The sequence below is a fragment of the Saccostrea echinata genome, unplaced genomic scaffold (assembly GCF_033153115.1).
Source record: "Saccostrea echinata isolate AGI-Se365-2 ecotype Australia unplaced genomic scaffold, CSIRO_AGI_Sech_v1 ptg000004l, whole genome shotgun sequence".
In the NCBI taxonomy this organism is placed as follows: Eukaryota; Metazoa; Mollusca; class Bivalvia; order Ostreida; family Ostreidae; genus Saccostrea; species Saccostrea echinata.
Genome location: NW_026889753.1, coordinates 2,815,238 through 2,833,311, shown reverse-complemented (window position 1 = coordinate 2,833,311; position 18,074 = coordinate 2,815,238). Strand labels below are relative to the sequence as shown.

Genomic DNA, 18,074 nt, shown 5'->3' with positions numbered 1-18,074 from the left:
TTTATCCTGTTTACAATCCTCTGACACAGACCATATTTTCAAATGAATTCAAACTTAATGGTATTATAAAAAGACATAAAATTTCCAAGGTTGAACACTTATATTCCACCACCTATTTACCAACAAGACAAACACCATTAAATTGACCAGTATTGTCTACATGCAATCACTCATGATTTAAGGACATAGTTGATTGTAAGGATTTTTAGCTGAATTAAAATGTATGTTAACATATTTAAAGTAAGACAGATTTTAAGTACTGAAGAAAAGTACAAAATTCTTCAGAAAAAGCTAGGTCACAATTTTTTTTTAATATTTGAATAAATCTGATACTAAAAATAAACATAAACCTTGATATATATATACATTAAAAGTAAAGACATTTTGACACACATCATTCAAGGGCAGCAGGCATATCAATGGAATATTATTATATAAATAATGGAGAGATTAAAATTATTATATATAATGGAGAGATTAAAAATTTCAAAAGTACAACACATTCCCTGAGTGAAGGCAACTTTAATACATCTACATGTATATGCTATGTTAAGTCCTTTTCAATCATTAGACTAGACAGTCATTAGTCAAGATTTCAGCAAATCTTTGCTTGATCCCTAGATTTTCTTTGTCTTGGAACCAAGTTCCATTTTTCAAGCTTACCAACTGATTATCTCTTGATAAAGACTACTTTTTTGAAAACAAATTCTGATAAATCTGGTCACAACTGTTCCAAGCCTTCAGTAGCAGTATCCTCTGCCTAAATTCATATTAACTTTTACTAAAATGTTGGATTATTAGAATATTTCATATTGAAAATTCAAAAAAGAAAAACCCTAAAACTTAAGAACAATTCATAATGTTCCATCCAATATTTCAAGCATTAAAAAAATATCATGTATTAAGATTACTTTACAATTTATTTACTGAAAGTGGCATTGGTTGGATATCAAAATATTATCCCTTTTTATTACATTTTCAACAGTGAAAATACTGTAATTTATTAATAAAAGTGATATTCTTTCACATTGTGAAGAAGTCTTACACACTGTGAACAAATATCAAAAATGTGGGAAAACTCGGATTTTCCTTCCCTTCACAAAAGTGTTTTAAAAAAATACTCCCCAGTCTGTTGTAAGATAGTGAGATAAAAAACAACCCTGACAGAGATTAAAACTTTTTAAAATTCTGGATATTGTTGTTAACACCCATCTTTAAAACTTTCAATCTTTCAATGGCCTAGCAATGACGTCTCACAACCACTCAATTATGATGTCACATCCTACAGCACTGCATTACAAAAAAGACAAAGTCAAATCAAAGGAAGTGTAATAAACAGAAAATTCAAAGTTTTGTAGTTGGATATGGAATTTATTTCACTTGTGGGACAGGATTGGTTTTTCATATTTTCACTCATGCTTACAGAAAAAAAATCCTGTCCCATTCATGAAATAAATAAATAATTCCAAATACAACTACAAAACATTAAATATCCTTTAAACATCTCTAGATCCATTTCCTAGTCATATACCCATACTCTCTATACCTGGTAAAAGCTGCACAATTCTTGATACAGGATTCCATATGTATCATTGTAGTCATCTCACAAACCATAAAATATATACGTTTTCACGTGAATTTGAAAAGAAACACTCAAAAGTATAGAGACAGTATATCATGATTTTAAATTTTAAGACCAAATCTAAATCAAATTAAATTAAAGGATAATTGTTCCTATCTCATCCTCATTTTTTCCCATCATGATAATATACAGATTGAAAGAGAGAGATCTTTAATTTTCTTCACAAATTCCTTGCTTACAAATGATTTTCTTGAATTCTACTGTTTTTCTACTGTTTTCACCTTTTTTTGAAGGGTGGAGCAGGTGGGTTGTGGGTTGTATGGGTTCTGATCTAATTGCAGGGAACTTGGTCAATTCCTATAAAATCAGTCCATCATTTTGAAGTGTTATAAAATTACATTTTATGTTGGAGGAGCTGGAGAGATTTGGATGTGTGTTCATTGTTGCTATAAATAGAAAGTTTTTCTTTTCTAATGTGAACTAAAGAAGTTTAGGCTTTTATTGAAGTCTGGCTACAAAAAATGGAGCCTGTTCATTTGGTAGGAATACTGGCTATAAAAGAACAATGGACATGTTAATAAATCAATGATTTTACATTTGTTTGTGAAGACCTATTTAATCCTTAGCACTCCTACATAGAATGCAAAATTTGGTTAACTCCCTAAGGAGTTTATTGACTAGAGTTGTCAACCCTCTTAAGTCACACAGTTTCACACAACATTTGTTTGTAGGAGAGGTCCATGGTATCGAGCTTTTCAAGTCCTCAGTTAACAGAAATACTGTTTACTTTTGGTTTACCTTTCATCAAAGATTTCAATATGGCTTCTTCCACAAGTATATGTGACCCATTATATCAAACATTGTAATATTGTTTTCGAAGAATATGGTCATTTCTGCAAAAATTGTCAGGTGGGAAAAACCAGTAATGCTAACATTAGAATGTAACCACTTAAAAGTCCTGTTTAAAAATTGTAAGACAATTCAAAGAGATCTGTATCGATCTATTTAGACAAAAACTCTCTTTCATTAACAATCTAATACTAGCATACATTAATTAGCAAAAGAGAACCCAAAATGCAATTCAATGAATTCACGTTCAGAATATTTAAACTAAAAACAGGTGGTATCCTTCAACATTAGCTTTGCAGATCTATATCATCTATACAGTTCCAGTAAGTAAATATTGTAATAAAAAATTGGACTATATGTGGTATGTTTTTCTTTTTTCCTGTGACAAGTTAATACCGTAGGTACTGTTTCTCCTCGGCTTGGGGACACATTCTTAGACCTTGTCCAGTTTTCTACGACGACAATAGAATCAGCGAGATTTACTGATAAGATCAATATATTCCTGTATAAAACTTTAAAACAAGTCAGAAAGTCAGGGTTTGAGGGCTCTTGAAGGAGATTTAACATGGTGGGATGGAATTAAGGAGCCTAAAGCAAGAAATTCATTTCTAGTTGATGGTACACCATAAACTGACTCTGGTGCAACTTCTGGTAGGGATATGATCCACATTTTCTTTTACACTTACAACCAATATAATTTCTTTCTTTTTTCTTGAATAAAACTTTTTTCCCAGAAAAGAACTCTTGAAGTCGATTTTAACATCAAGTAAAATTGACCACTTGAGATTGGATATAAAGGGGATCCAAACCCCATTCTTCAAGTTCACCACATGATTTTATGAAACAGATTATGACAGAAAGTGAAACCTCTAAATACAAATGCATTTTGTATGCTTTTTGTTATCAATGCTGATTCAAAATTGGTACGACCAGCCTACTTCAATTGCATAAAATTTCGCAAAAGAAATTCAATTTCCTTAGAACTATTGCATTGATCAAGTACATGTACTTGGACGACTCCAAAGGCAAATATTCCTTTTTAATTTATCAAATCTTGATTCCCTGATTAAAAACCCTCAAGATGCATGAAATAATTCAAACACAGAGTAATTTATATTTCTCCATAAAGCTTTCAGACTTGTGCACAGCACATTAAGGAACTGGCAGATTTTCCAATTTTTAGAGATTTCTGTCAACAGTTGATGTTAGTTTCCCTACTCTAAAGGTGCAGTGGAAATCTTGTGCAAACATCATGGCCTGTCAAATTGAAACTTTTCAGACATTCTTTGGTCTCAATTTAGTAAACTTTCAAAAGTTGTGTATGTAAATTGCGTTATTCAGCTTGTCATCTTGACTGTTTATGAAGACAGAGTGTATTCTCTCCAGCATTCTGCCTCTTCTGACTTTAGTATCAGATATGTGTTGGTTTATTCCAATAAAAGAACCTCTTCAACTAAGAAAATATGAGAGATGGCAATTCAAAAACCTATCTTAATGCAATACTGGCAATAAATTAAAAAAAAAAAAACAAAAAAAAAAACATGCACACACAAATCTGCCACATAATCTGCAAGTTATTAACTTGTGTGCATTTTCAAATTTTATATCTTGTATGACCTTAATTTTTGCAAATTAATGCTTTGATCTTTAAAATTAAAATGGTTTAATTGATATTGTATACAGGGAAAAATTTCACCTGTTTTTGCCCTTGTAGGCAAATTTAAAACTGGGCGGATTCAAAGAGGACAGCTTTATTTCTTTAACACAGCTGTGTCTGGGCAAATTTAAAATGGGGAAAAAATTGTCTGCAAGTGTGAAAGGTTGAAAATATACCCTGTATACCGTAAATCTAATGCCCTGTTCACATGGAGAGTTTAATTCGCAGTAAATTAATGCGAAGTAAAATGATGCGAATTAAACTAATGCGAATTAAATTGCGTTCACACGACAGCTAATGCGATGTAAACTAATGCGAATTATAATTTTATTTCTACAAGAAGACTATTCAGTGAGGCTATTATGACGTCATTTACAAATCATGTCATATTGTGCAGAGCAGATATACCTTTGACATAATGTCATAGTGTCTGTACACATTTTAGTGATTTACATATTTTTCCTTTGTTTTCCACTCAAAAATAGCACAAGTACCTATATTTGACCATCGACATGTGGCCTGTGACTTAATTCTGCCCTTACGCATGCGTCAAAATTTAATTTGAATTAGCTTCGCTTAGCGTTCACACGGAGCTAATGCGAAGTAATTTAATGCGCAGTAAATTAATTCGAATTAAGCTAATTCGCATTAAATTCTCCGTGTGAACGCGGATCAAATTTAATTCGCAGTAACTTACGTTTAATTCGAATTATACTCTCCGTGTGAACAGGGCATTAAACTATACCTTCACATTTTGTTCTCAAAATACTTGAATTCCAACTTGTATTCAAAACCTCACATTTTGATGCTAATTTTTTTTTTTTTTTTGGGGGGGGGGGGGCAAATTAATTCCAACTTGGCAAATTAGTTATCAAAAGGTCAAAAGTTACCAAAGCTTGTTTGAATCAGACTATTTCTGGTGGCTATAGGGTCCAAAACAAATTCACATAAATGATAAAACCACCTTAGAAACTGTTATCAATCTCCCAGTAATTATCACCTAATCCTGCTTCAATACATCAATATCGGTTGTGGAATTCAGGTCTGGTAGATTAAAGCAAAGGATAGATCAAGCCCCCCTACAAAAAAATTACAAAAGAGGCAAACTGCAATTGAATTCAAATTTACACCTGCAGGTCCCCAGGGGATATATTCCTACATAATGACTTGATGCCATTTGTTATGCATTTCACTGCAATTAATACCTATCCATTTAAATAGGGTTCCTTGATCAAAGGTGAAGTCAATTCCTAAACCAGTGGGATTCCAATTTGCAAGACATGTGACTCGGTTGCACCATAATTCTACCCCTGATAGGCTTTGGTGAAAATATTTTGAGGCAAACAAAGAATAATCCTGACTTTGGCACTACACACTTTTGGTAATCAATCATGCACCTTCAGTATTGGAAATTGCTTCTAACTATTCAATATCAACAAAAATCAAGTAAAAGTCTAAGGATAACACTGGCACAAAATGAAATCTATTGAATTCTTTCAAATGAAACCCAAAAGTTGGGTGACATGTTCCAGGTAATCTATATTTATCTATTTACCAATGTTATAAATGACAATTCTATCCCATATATATCTTTCAGTGTAACCAGAACAAAGACACTGCAGAAAATAAATGTGTTTTAGTGTAATCATTTAGAACACAAGTCCAAAATGTTTCCCAGATTCTTTGAGAGGATTTGGAGATAAATGTCCTCACTTGTGCCCCAAAATCAACAGATGACAAAAATCTTGAAGGTTGCCTCTACACACTACCACTTACTAGCTTATCAAAATCGTATAAAACTGCAGCATATTAAGTTAATGGCATTGTATCTTTACGATATGGAGGCATAAAATGTCCAAACCTCATGACTACCCAATGTGGGTGTCCTAAATAAGATATACACCAAGGACATGGATCTATGGAATTAAATCTCTACTTCAATTTTGAAAAAAAAGAACAAACTGCAAAATCACTATACAGCCCCATTGTAAGAAGGATCCATGTGGGTATCAAAAGCTTGTCAAAACACACTCTCACAATCTCCCCCTTTTTTACAGACTAGTCATATTTTGAAAAATGAAATGCTTTGCAAACTTAGAGATTGATAGATAGAACAATATTTTGAAGAAGAAAATTAAATAAATAAACTTAAATGAACATGTCCTTTAAAAGTGCATGTTACACTTCTTCACTGCAGACTTAAGTTACAAAATTAGATTAAATTCCTCTGTAATTCGTACTTGACATATCTGTTTTTGAATCATAATACATGTATTCTCAAACATGGAAATGCAATTTGAAAAATTGATACAACTATTCTCTAAACCTTATCATTTAAAATAAAAAAAATTTTCACATCAATATTTTCCTTTTACTGAATAGCACTGTATACAGCTAACTATCGTCTGATTTATAAAGCTGACTGTATAATGCCTCACATATTTAAATTGATTTAAATTTGAACACTGCTCAGTACTTAGCCATGGAACAAACCTAATTCTTTTAAATGAATAAATCCTTTAAATAATATGAACACTATGAGATTATACTTTATTGCTAAAATGAGCCAAATTTGATGACAGTGCAAAAATCACACCCAAGAGTAGCATATTATTTTAATACATAGAAATACTGAATCCGGGTTCAATATACAGCATAAAATATTATATTATAGCACAATGTTGACTTTCACATTAAATTATTGACTCCCCCATTTGTTTTTCTTATTCTGAAAAGGGGGGGGGGGGATTACCCTCTTGAGTTCAATGCTTACAGGAAGGGGGTTCAATATATGATGGTTGTGAAATAATGAACCCTTTCCTAAAATATAATAGTGGACCAATGTATTACAGCCGATAAAGGAAAGATAGTTCAAGACATAATGACTGTGAATCTTTAATATTCAAAGTGGAGAGAAAAACAAGTGATGATTGCAAAATATGGAACCCACTTGTGCTTAAAAGGAAGGGGTTCATGATATTATATTGCATTTGTATCTAAGTATCTTCCTGTATAGTAGATTCATTTTTTTAAAATTGTAAGTGGTCAACAATAAAGCAGTGATATTTTGACCCCATGCAGGTTCAAAATACCTATATTGCAGGGTTCAAAATATTATCTGATTTGAATTTTTGCCAGCTAGTGTGCTAAATTATCAAGTACAATAATCAAATTTAACTTAACTTTTAAGAATTTCTACATTTAAAGAAATATATAAATACGAGACAGCAATAAAAAATTGACCACCCTTGCCTAATCAAGTGAAATAAAAATTCCACAAACCACAAACTCTTTTTTTTTTATTTATTTATTTTCTTATGCTTTCCTCAATTCTCAAAATGATTTTTCTTATTAAAAAAAATATGAAATCTGATATTTTTACCAGCAGTTTAAACTATGATAGATAAATTAATTCGACTCGTATAATTTTCTAAGGATTTTTTTTCTTAGTATGCTTATTAGTACCTACCAAGAGGTTAAACCTACTAGATTGGACAAGGGAAATTCAACACTTTTTAAAAGGTGGCTGAACTTCAATATTTTTAGTCGATAATCGCAATATAATACAGACTATCAACATGTTAAGTTCAGATTCAGTGACCAGCTTTGTCCTTGCTATACTTTGGGTTAACCATTAATGAACACAGCCTAATAGGGTGAAAATGCAGTCCCACATGAAATCAAATCCTACTTAGCAGATAATCAAACTATCACACAGTCTTATTATAATCAAAACAGATCATCATCAATTTTAGACTCTACTGTAACAATGCAGGAATTTACCACTAGTATAATGTATATCCTGAGATAATGGCTTGGTAGCACTATCCGCTTCTATGTCAAAAGTCAATACACTCATACAAATATACAGAAGGGGCATGGAGTGGGGTCTGGTGGGACAGGGGCAGAATATCTTAATTTACTACCAGTATTAAATGAACAGATTCTTTTTAGTCTGTAAGCATCATGAGCATGATCTATCAGAAAAAAAGATAAAGAAAAACCCGCTATGATAATCAACATATAAACTTACCAAAATCTAAATCTTTCAGTGTCTTTTTCAACTTTCTGCCAATCTGAGAGCTGGTGTCTGATGCTGCTGAATCCGTAGAGCCTACTTCCCACTTTCTTTCCCTCTCTGTTTCATTTGAATGCGTAGCTCTGACTGGGTATGGCTCATGCTGGTAAGAGTTACGGGCCCTTGGGACGGTCACACTAACATGGGCTAAATGATTCTGATTGGACGAATTGACTGGCCTACCCCACCTGACATCATTGTATGAGGATAAATCATTATTTAAAAACCTAATGTCTGTCTCTCTTATTGCCCTAGAATCTGTTAAAGTATCCTGATTAATATCTGAAGGACCACGATCCAACGAACCCAAATCATTGGTCACTCCTGTGGCCCCGATCAAGTCACCGTACATTTCATCTGGATTTTCTAAACACATGGGACTTGTGTCTCTTGGCTGTTCACTTACGCCGGCTTTAAATTTTCGATCACGTCCTCCATTAGCCATGGTTTCTGTGCCAGACTTTCCCGGCTTTCCATGGGTGGTCCCTTTGCCTTCATTTTTGTCCGTCCGACTCCTGGCACCGACCCCATCCATCTCCTGATACCTGTCTTCTGAAAGAAAGAAATTTCAATGCCTTTCAGATGCAGCAGTTTAAATGACTCTGAAAAAAACTTTTCTTCTTAATTTCAAAGCAAAATAACATTTAAAAAGAATCCATACCATAGAATTTTAACAAAAAAGCAACCAATATAGACTTTTTTTTTTTTAACACCTTTTCCAATAATGTTTACAGGTTTCAAATATCCATTTTATTTATTTTTTTTATTTGATATCAATCTGATCAATGAAGCAGGTGACTGCAGATAAGACTTTAATATAAATCCCATACGCATATCTGACATATATAACGATGCAGCAAGGACATGGGCTAAACTACGACAATACTCTTACACAGTCAAATATGAACTGTACAGTTCTATATCTTTACTCCTGAACAATGAAATTTGGACTCTTCTAAATTATTTTCAGAGTGTTGATCAGACATTAATTTATCTACCCATGCTTAAAATAAAAAATAAATAAAACAAGTTTTGTGAGAATATTCCATAAATCCTCTCCTTTGAGACATGTAAAATGTGATTTCCCTGAAAATGTAACATATGCATTTAATCTAGGAAAAAAGCAATTTTTCTGCATTAAGTCAATCTCTATACCTGTCTGAGAATGGGATCATTCATTTCCGATTAATGATTGCCTTGCACAGCCATGCAAATTGCATGTCCTTGGTCTATTACCTGCAAGGTTGTTTAATTCCTGCACATATCTGGGTAAATGGCTGTCGATAATGATTCATGATCACAAAAAATTAAAACACAATAGGAAGTCTGAGCATCCAGACATGAAATCAAATTGATGATTCTTCCTCTCTCCTACCATTACACCACTTAACTATCCAGTTAATCACATAACACCATAATAAGCATCAGATCTTTGCTTGTAATGTCACCCTTCAAACTCCAAGAAAGCCCGTCCTTTTTTTTTTTTTAACTTTATGTACATATATTATAATTAAATGCTGAACTGCAATTCAGTACATAAAGGAAAGAAATTTACATCTCTCAACACAAAACAATTATTTGGACAATTCATTTTATCAATCAATAATTTTTATCTTATTCCTCTTTGCATACAAGATCTGATAGTCTTACTTTTATTCCTTCACATCTCACATCTATCTCACTTTGAAACAAAATTCTTTAACAATACAAGAATAAATACTGAATCATTCTTACTAAGAATAATGGGAATAAAACCAGTGTGAAAATGATACATGAGCAAAAGAGATGCAAATTAAGCTAATAATGACTCAACTATTTTCTCAAGATTCTAGAAAAACTTGTTGTTGCCAAAACCTAAGAACCAACTGTTGTCTCTTATCTGTTTGCCCTGGGACAATATTACTTATAAGTCTGTTACTGACTGTCCACAGAAACATGACAGGTTGTTTAAGTCCATGAAAGACAAGGCAAAGCTACATGAGCCTTCCATGAACTTGAACCATCCATTATGCAAACATCATTCTAGCATGATATTTTTTCTGTATTGGATGACATAACGTTATTTATTCAGCCATGTTGCAGTCCAAATTTTGCTAATAGTTGTCCTAAGAAATATTGAAGGCAGGAATACAATTACCCTAATCCATAAACAGAGCCTCATTCTAGTCTGAGGCCAAAAAATGTTTTTGTCTGATATCCAAAAACTCCATTTACAAAAACAGTACCCACAAACACCATTCAGAGAACAGTACCAAAAAACTCCATTCAAAACTGAAGTACCCACAACACCCATTCATAAAAATAGCACCCACAAACCCCATTCACAAAAATAGTACCCACAAACCCCACTCACATAAAAACTTTAAGGTCGACTCTTACCTATTCTAACAACTTTCCTGCTGTTGTGGTGAGGTTTATTTCTAGCATTGGACGTCCAGCCATATCTGTCAACAAATGCCTAGAAAGACATGAAAAAAAAAACAACAGTTTTTCATTATAAATTTCATATCTAGCAGAAAATATAGTCACTCAATATAAATCTCATATAAAGCAGTTACAGAAAACAAGACATTGGGGAATAAAAAGTGAAGTATCTCCGTAAATCAGTGAAAGTAAAAACCGATGACAAACTCCAAGCCAAAGACAAGATAATAAAGAAAATACAGAACTTGATATCTTTACATCCGGTAATGAAGCGAATTTTGTGTCATATAAAAAAGACTAGAAATATGTCCATAGGACATGAATGCCCCGCCGAGGGTATATTAGTAATGCAACATTTTAACACAAATTGAGAAAAGTGAGGTCAAGGTCAAAGGAAAGGTAAAGGTCAAAAAACATTGATGCAGTTGAATAGCTCTCATCGGTATGTATCAGCATATGAAGTTTGACACTAATTTAAGAAAAGTGAGGTCAAGGTCAGAGGAAAGGTCAAGCTCAAAAAATGTTGATGCAGTTGAAAAGGTTACATCAGTATGTATAAGCATATGAAGTTTGATGAAAATATTATGAATGGTTTCTTTAAAAATGAGCTAAACACTAATTTAAGAAAAGTGAGGTCAAGGTCAAAGAAAAGGTCAAGGTCAAAATATATTGATGCAGTTGAATAGCTCTTATCGGTATGTATCAGCATATGAAGTTTGACACTAATTTAAGAAAAGTGAGGTCAAGGTCAGAGGAAAGGTCAAGGTCAAAAAATGTTGATGCAGTTGAAAAGGTTACATCAGTATGTATCAGGATATGAAGTTTGTTAAAAATATCTTGAATGGTTTCATTAAAACTGAGCTTAACACTAATTTAAGGAAAGTGAGGTCAAGGTCAAAAGAAAGGTCAAGGTCAAAAAAATGTTGATGCAATTGAATAGCATACATCAGTATGTATCAACATATGAAGTTTGATTACACTATCTTGAATGGTATCTTTAAAACTGAGCTAAACACCAATTTAAGAAAAGTGAGGTCAAGGTCAAAAGTAAGGTCAAGGTCAAAAAATGTTGACGCAGTTGAATAGCTTACATCAGTATGTATCAACATATGAAGTTTGATTACACTTTCTTGAATGGTATCTTTAAAACTGAGCTAAACACTAATTTAAGAAAAGTGAGGTCAAGGACAAAAGAAAGGTCAAGGTCAAAAAGGTTGATGCAGTTGAATAGCTTACATCAGTATGTATCAACATATGAAGTTTGATTACACTTTCTTGAATGGTATCTTTAAAACTGAGCTAAACACTAATTTAAGGAAAGTGAGGTCAAGGTCAAAAGAAAGGTCAAGGTCAAAAAATGTTGATGCAGTTGAATAGCTTACGTCAGTAGGTATCAACATATGAAGTTTCATTACACTATCTTGAATGGTATCTTTAAAACTGAGCTAAACACTAATTTAAGAAAAGTGAGGTCAAGGTCAAAGGAAAGGTCAAGGTCAAAAAATGTTGATGCAGTTGCATAGCCCTCATCAATATCTATCAGCATATGAAGTTTGATAAAAATATCTTGGATAGTTTCTTTGAAACTGAGCTTTGAACAGAGCTAAACGCAAAGTGTGACGGAAGGACAGACGGAAGGACAGAAGGACGGAAGGACGGAAGGACGGAAGACGGACATGACAAACACTATATGCCCCGGCCATATTCATGGCGGGGCATAAAAATGTGAAGAAAAATACAAAGTTTTCAGTTTTTATTTCACCAAGGTTACCATGTAAAAATTAGTAGGGAAGAAAGTGGGCACTACCATTTCATTTTGCGACTAAGATGCCCTTAATGTCAGGTGTAATAGGTTATTTGATGCAGATAAATATTTCATTGTAAATACACATACTAAACACAAGGTACCTAAAATTGATGTGTTTTTATGCACGTTGCCATTTTGTAAAATACATGTTGTTTTGCAATTCGGTATTCAGTTCTCTAGCATCAATATTTTTTTATGTTGCTTCTAGCCATAGCCGTCATTTAAAAAATATTGTTATTCAGGTATTGTTTTACCCACTAAACTAACTCAATGGAGTACAAGAATTCAATAAATGAATAAATAAACGCACACGTTTTTATATGATCTAAGTCACAAACAACAGTCTGCACTCAGTAGGCAGTTCATACATTTCAATAGATCTTGCCATCATTCATGCAGTGTGACAGACAACATTCCTGGATTGAGCCATCACAATAACGGATGGCTCAATTGATACACTGTTTCAAGTTCAGCAAAAGGGAAAAGGAAAGATGATAGATTCTACACTGGACTTATTGATCAGTTCCAACAGACGGCTGCCGATAAAATGTATCAGCATCTTGTACACCATTTTAAAAGCAGATCATCCAGTTTTGGTTGACATTTGTGGCTGCGAGCTTGGTTCAGCTTACACCATAGTCACTAATCTAATCTGTCATCGATATCTTCTAATTATCTATAGTAAGGAAAATGGGAGTTCCTGAAATCCCGATTAAAGGCTGTGCCTTGAGCAAACCTAATGGTATATACTGATCTTACAAATATCAAGTAGGGAGAGCTGGATCAGGAAACCAAACCTCAGGAATTTTTTACATGCTTAAAAGGCAGCCCAAGAAAAAATCTAATATCACTCTTCATGACACAAACCAACTTTATTGTTGCTTAAAAAAGAAATAATTATGTCATTCAAGCAAACAGCTGGAGGAGACATTAAAAGGATGAAACTGTAGAAGTTAATATCATTCTATCTGTCACAAAAACATTGATTTAAATACTACGTATCAATAATCATGAAAGTAAATGATTTAGGAATGTGTAAAGTTTTTCTGCACATTTTCTTCGCAGCTAGATCTTTAAACAAAATACCACTGAACAAATATAATCCTTGCTCTTTTACCTTCACTTATGTGGGGATTGAATTCAAGAGTATCCTAGACCTTTAACAAAAGTCAACAATAAGACACCACAAAAATATAGTTAGTCAACACTTTTGCCACACTTCCACTGGTGGGCAATCATTTAGTATAATTATGTTATCTTTTACCCCTGTCATTTGGACAAACTTTTTTTTTTCATTACGCAAAAAAATTCTCCTATTGATCTTTCCAAATTTATCACTCAATAGATTAGATACTGTAAATCAGCTTTTATTCATGTGCGAGAATTATCTGCGAGTTTTGTGGTCATATTGTTCTCGCATATATTTCTCGCTGACAACAATTTGTGTTTTCATTAAGAATATTTACTTGGTCGTGAAAATTAGTTGTCGAGAATAGATTTCAAACCTACAAATCACAACTAAAAGTTGTTGCCAATAATAGTTGGTTTACAGTACACCACAAAATATAAAGCAACTTATAAACACATAAATTAACCTAAAGAATCCCAAAGTTCCAAAAATTCAAACTGAGGTTGGCACCCAGAAATAGTCTTAATATCCATTGCCCTCAATTTCAGAGATTTGGTACACTTTACTGAATCTTTAATACTAAAATGGTAAAGCAAGTGGCTCAGCCCTTATATTCTTGAACATAGCCTGTCAGAATTCATTTTACATTCTCCATTCTTTGCTGATCCCATACTAATCTCTAGAAGCTTGACACTACCAAATCTCAACACGGGCAACAAAATGCTATGATTACTAGTATGATAAATCAGTGGAAACCTCCAATTTGTCATCACACTTTCCTAATTTCGAAAAGAGATCTATAGGTAATGAAAAAAATTATTATATAAATATTGCATGTAGTTGAGTGTAACCTTGAAATTTTTCATCCCAAGAGAACCATTAATTTGTCAACCTAGACACAGCCGAGGTTGACAATGGTTTTCTTGGGTTGAAAATTTGCAATGTTACACTCAACTACATGCAATATTTATTATATCATACTGAATGTTTTATACAAATACATATTACAGTGAACTTTGCGTCCATAAATTCTGCACAGTCAATATTTTTTTTGGAATATCACCCGTCGTCAAGCAATGTTGACTGTTGTTATGCTGGAGGGTGTGGCTTCATTATTCAGCAGGTAATAGTGGTTTTTAACAAATGTTTCTCGACAAATCAGATTCAACTAATCTGACACAGTCAGATTATTCTAACTAGTTTATCTTCAGTGAAAATGCATTAGGAAACTGAAGCTGAAATTTTGGCATGAATATTTTAACAGTCCATAAAATTCCCTAATGAATATGTATATCATTCATAGTCTTGTGATGTTGACATAGATAATTTTTTTAAATAGGTTTTACATAAATACATACAGTTCTTCCTGCCTCTGTTGCATCGTAAGTTACATTCAGATCAGTCCGTGGAGAATAATCAGTGATGCTAGTTTCGTAGATTTCATTCAGAACAGTTCGATGCTCACTCTCCCCTAGTCTATGTTCGATCTTCCTTAACTGAAACGAAAAACATCTAAAATAATTATCTAATACACAAAACAGTTTGTAAAATATTCATATTTTGTTAACTTAATTCTATGCTCATCAATAACTTGTAAGAGAGGCAGGATCGGAATTAGTGTGTTTTGGGGTTTCTGCTAACTAAAATTTCACTGCATTTCCTTAGGGAGTTTCTAGAACCCGAATATTAAGTTTTTTTCATGTTGACATTTTTCTTGCTGTCAAATATTTATATAGTTTGCCTCCAAACATGTACAAATGTTCAATTGCCTTGTTCCACCTGTTATTTCCTCTTTATTTCATGCAAATTAACAGAAATCAGCATTTTGCAAAGGAATCAAATGACACATAAATTTCAGCCAGAAAGAATACATATATTTCTCTTCAGAACTCTTCTGAATGAATACGTAAAAATAACATAAGTACTCATATTTCTGACAGAAGGAAAACTCTCTCTCTCTGGGAGGTCAACATTACCGCTACATTGCGAAAAATTTCAACTCATTACCGCTACATTTTCTCAAATTTTTGGGAGATCATTACCGCTACATTTTATCAAAAGGACTAATGCCGAAAACAACTGTTACCGCTACATACCAAATCGGCCAGCAATGACACAGAATATGAGTTCCATTCAATATAATTCACTCACCATGTAGTGAAGTACAATTTGGATCTGAATTCTAATCAAAATAAGTATATATAAGTCTGTAGTAGAATGTATAAAGCCTGTGTGTTTTATCTATGGACAATGTTTGATTTTAAACTTTTTAAAATGTTTTATGAAATAAAGTAGATTTTAAATAAAAATAATAAAAAAAAAAAACCATCCTGCTCAAAGTCCTACCTTCACCTCCCTGTGGTGAGCAGGGGAAACAGGTCTTATGCATGTATATGTTGTACTGGGTTTGTTCCCGTTTTGGACACATTTGAATTTTAGGTAATGAAAAAATGTGTGCAAAACGGGAATTTGTCCAGGTAAGATAATTACTTAATTGCTATAGTCTATATTAAAGTATTGGATTCGGAGAAAGGGATTCTAAGGAAAGAATAGGAAGAAAAAATGTTAATTTTGCACTTGATATTTTGACTTTTTTCTTGAAAAATTATTTTAAACATAAAAAAAAATATCACAAATACCAATCAAGTATATTCACATGATACTAACTGAACAGGTTAATTCTTTTTATTAATTAAGATTGAATTCATTTAGATATTCGTTTTATCTTTATGAAATAAAGAAACAGGGTAAACTGCGATAGGGATATTTGTGTAAACTATCAACTTCATCTTCGGATGGATAGGTAAAATTTTCATAATGTTTTCCCTTCAAATATATATTACAATATATTGGTAAAATACACTCAGGTAATTCCAGGTAAATCCCAGAGGAAGATCAGACTATAACTGCTATCAAAACATATTTCACACCTATTGTTCTACACCTAATTATCAAATGTGTGCAAAACGGGAACACACCATTGTACTGTACACTCATAAGACGCTGGCTAACGAAAGAGACAATGTAGCGGTAATGTATACTTTTAAATGTAGCGGTAATGTGCATGTAGCGGTAATGAAAATTTTGAAAATGTAGCGGTAATGATACGCACCCCTCTCTCTGAAACAAAAGTGTGTGCAAAAGGCCTGAATATTATAAGCAACTGAGGTAATTTATTAGCAAATGCTATATGTTGAACAAGTTTGTTATTTTGGAGGGGTTTTTTTATTTTGTAAATAGAAAATAATTCTTCATCTCTTTCATTATCTAATAATTTCTAACATAAAAAGAAGGGTCAACAGGTCATACATTTGCTGAATTGCATCTGTAGTTGATGAAATCAACAAATTAAAGAAGAGAATATTTTTAAAAGTTTCTACAAGATGTCATATTTTTAAGCAATTACATGATCTACAATTCAGTACATCAGTATAAGTGTTACGTTTTAACTTAATTTGCTTAAAATTACGTCCCCAGTTCTCAAACAATTCATATGAGGCAATACCTTTTAGAGGTAAAATGTTCAAATTAAGATTTGACCTAGGGGAAATTTTAAAGGTCAATCAAGGTTTAAAAATACCTTGACCTCCAGAACTCGGTCACTGTTAATGTCAGTCAAGGTTATAGCAGAAACAAAAGCTACTCCAGTTTCTTATACATGGATTGCATATGTACGTTTTTATTCAAATCCAGCGACTGAACTCGGAATTACATGCATAACTCATAGGCATTACTGAGCAAATGAAATATAATTATAGCACTTCAATAAATCTCAATTTTGGTGAAACTGGCTTTTTTTTTTTTACATTAATCAACGAATGATAAAAAATAGCTGCCCAATATAATCTTGTATAAAAGTTTAATGTAGAGAAAAAAACTTTATGAACAGTGGCCAAGAACACCTGATATTATCCGATTTTAAAGTCAAAGATTATGCAAGAATGGCCCTATTAAGCCTCATGTTGGTCTTGACTTTTAAACACGTGTGTCCTTACTCATTTTAAAAGAACAAACATGTAACATATGATGTATTTATAAATATAGGACTTACATTTACAAAATGTTTTAAAAACACATTATTTTAAACTCATATGTTAAACAATATATATATGAAGATACAAGTTAACTGAAGGTAGGTTTTAAGGCAATGGGTCATTTTAAATAAAAGAAAATGGCAAGGTTGCAAAGAGAAAAGAGGTGGGGGGTTGGGGTTATTGTATTTATCTCCACTTAGTAAAACTACTAATATTTAATTATTCAGTAACAACATAAAAGTAGATACGGTTTCTCAGTTCACATCCCCTCCATTAAGGTTCAAAGTCAGTGGTGTAATACTGTAAAGTTAACTTTCTGTTTACCATATACTAATGCCCTGTTCACACGGAGAGTTTAATTTGAATTAAACGTAAGTTATTGCGAATTAAATTTGATCCACGTTCACACGGAGAATTTAATGCGAATTAGTTTAATTCGAATTAGTTTACTGCGCATTAAATTACTTTGCATTAGCTCCGTGTGAACGCTAAGCGAAGCTAATTCGAATTCAAT

General features: G+C 32.7%; 1 protein-coding gene across 1 annotated transcript in view; it reads right to left on the bottom strand.

Annotated features, from left to right (window-relative positions):
* Positions 1-18,074, bottom strand: part of LOC133179005 (centrosome-associated protein 350-like) — a 71,717-nt gene that overhangs the window by 34,769 nt on the left and 18,874 nt on the right. Inside the window, exons 4-6 of the mRNA XM_061313681.1 lie at positions 14,885-15,022; positions 10,546-10,624; positions 8,122-8,718 (exon numbers count right to left, since the gene is read on the bottom strand). Coding sequence (XP_061169665.1) covers positions 8,122-8,718; positions 10,546-10,624; positions 14,885-15,022 — 814 coding nt within the window. The remainder of the gene's footprint in view (positions 1-8,121; positions 8,719-10,545; positions 10,625-14,884; positions 15,023-18,074) is intronic.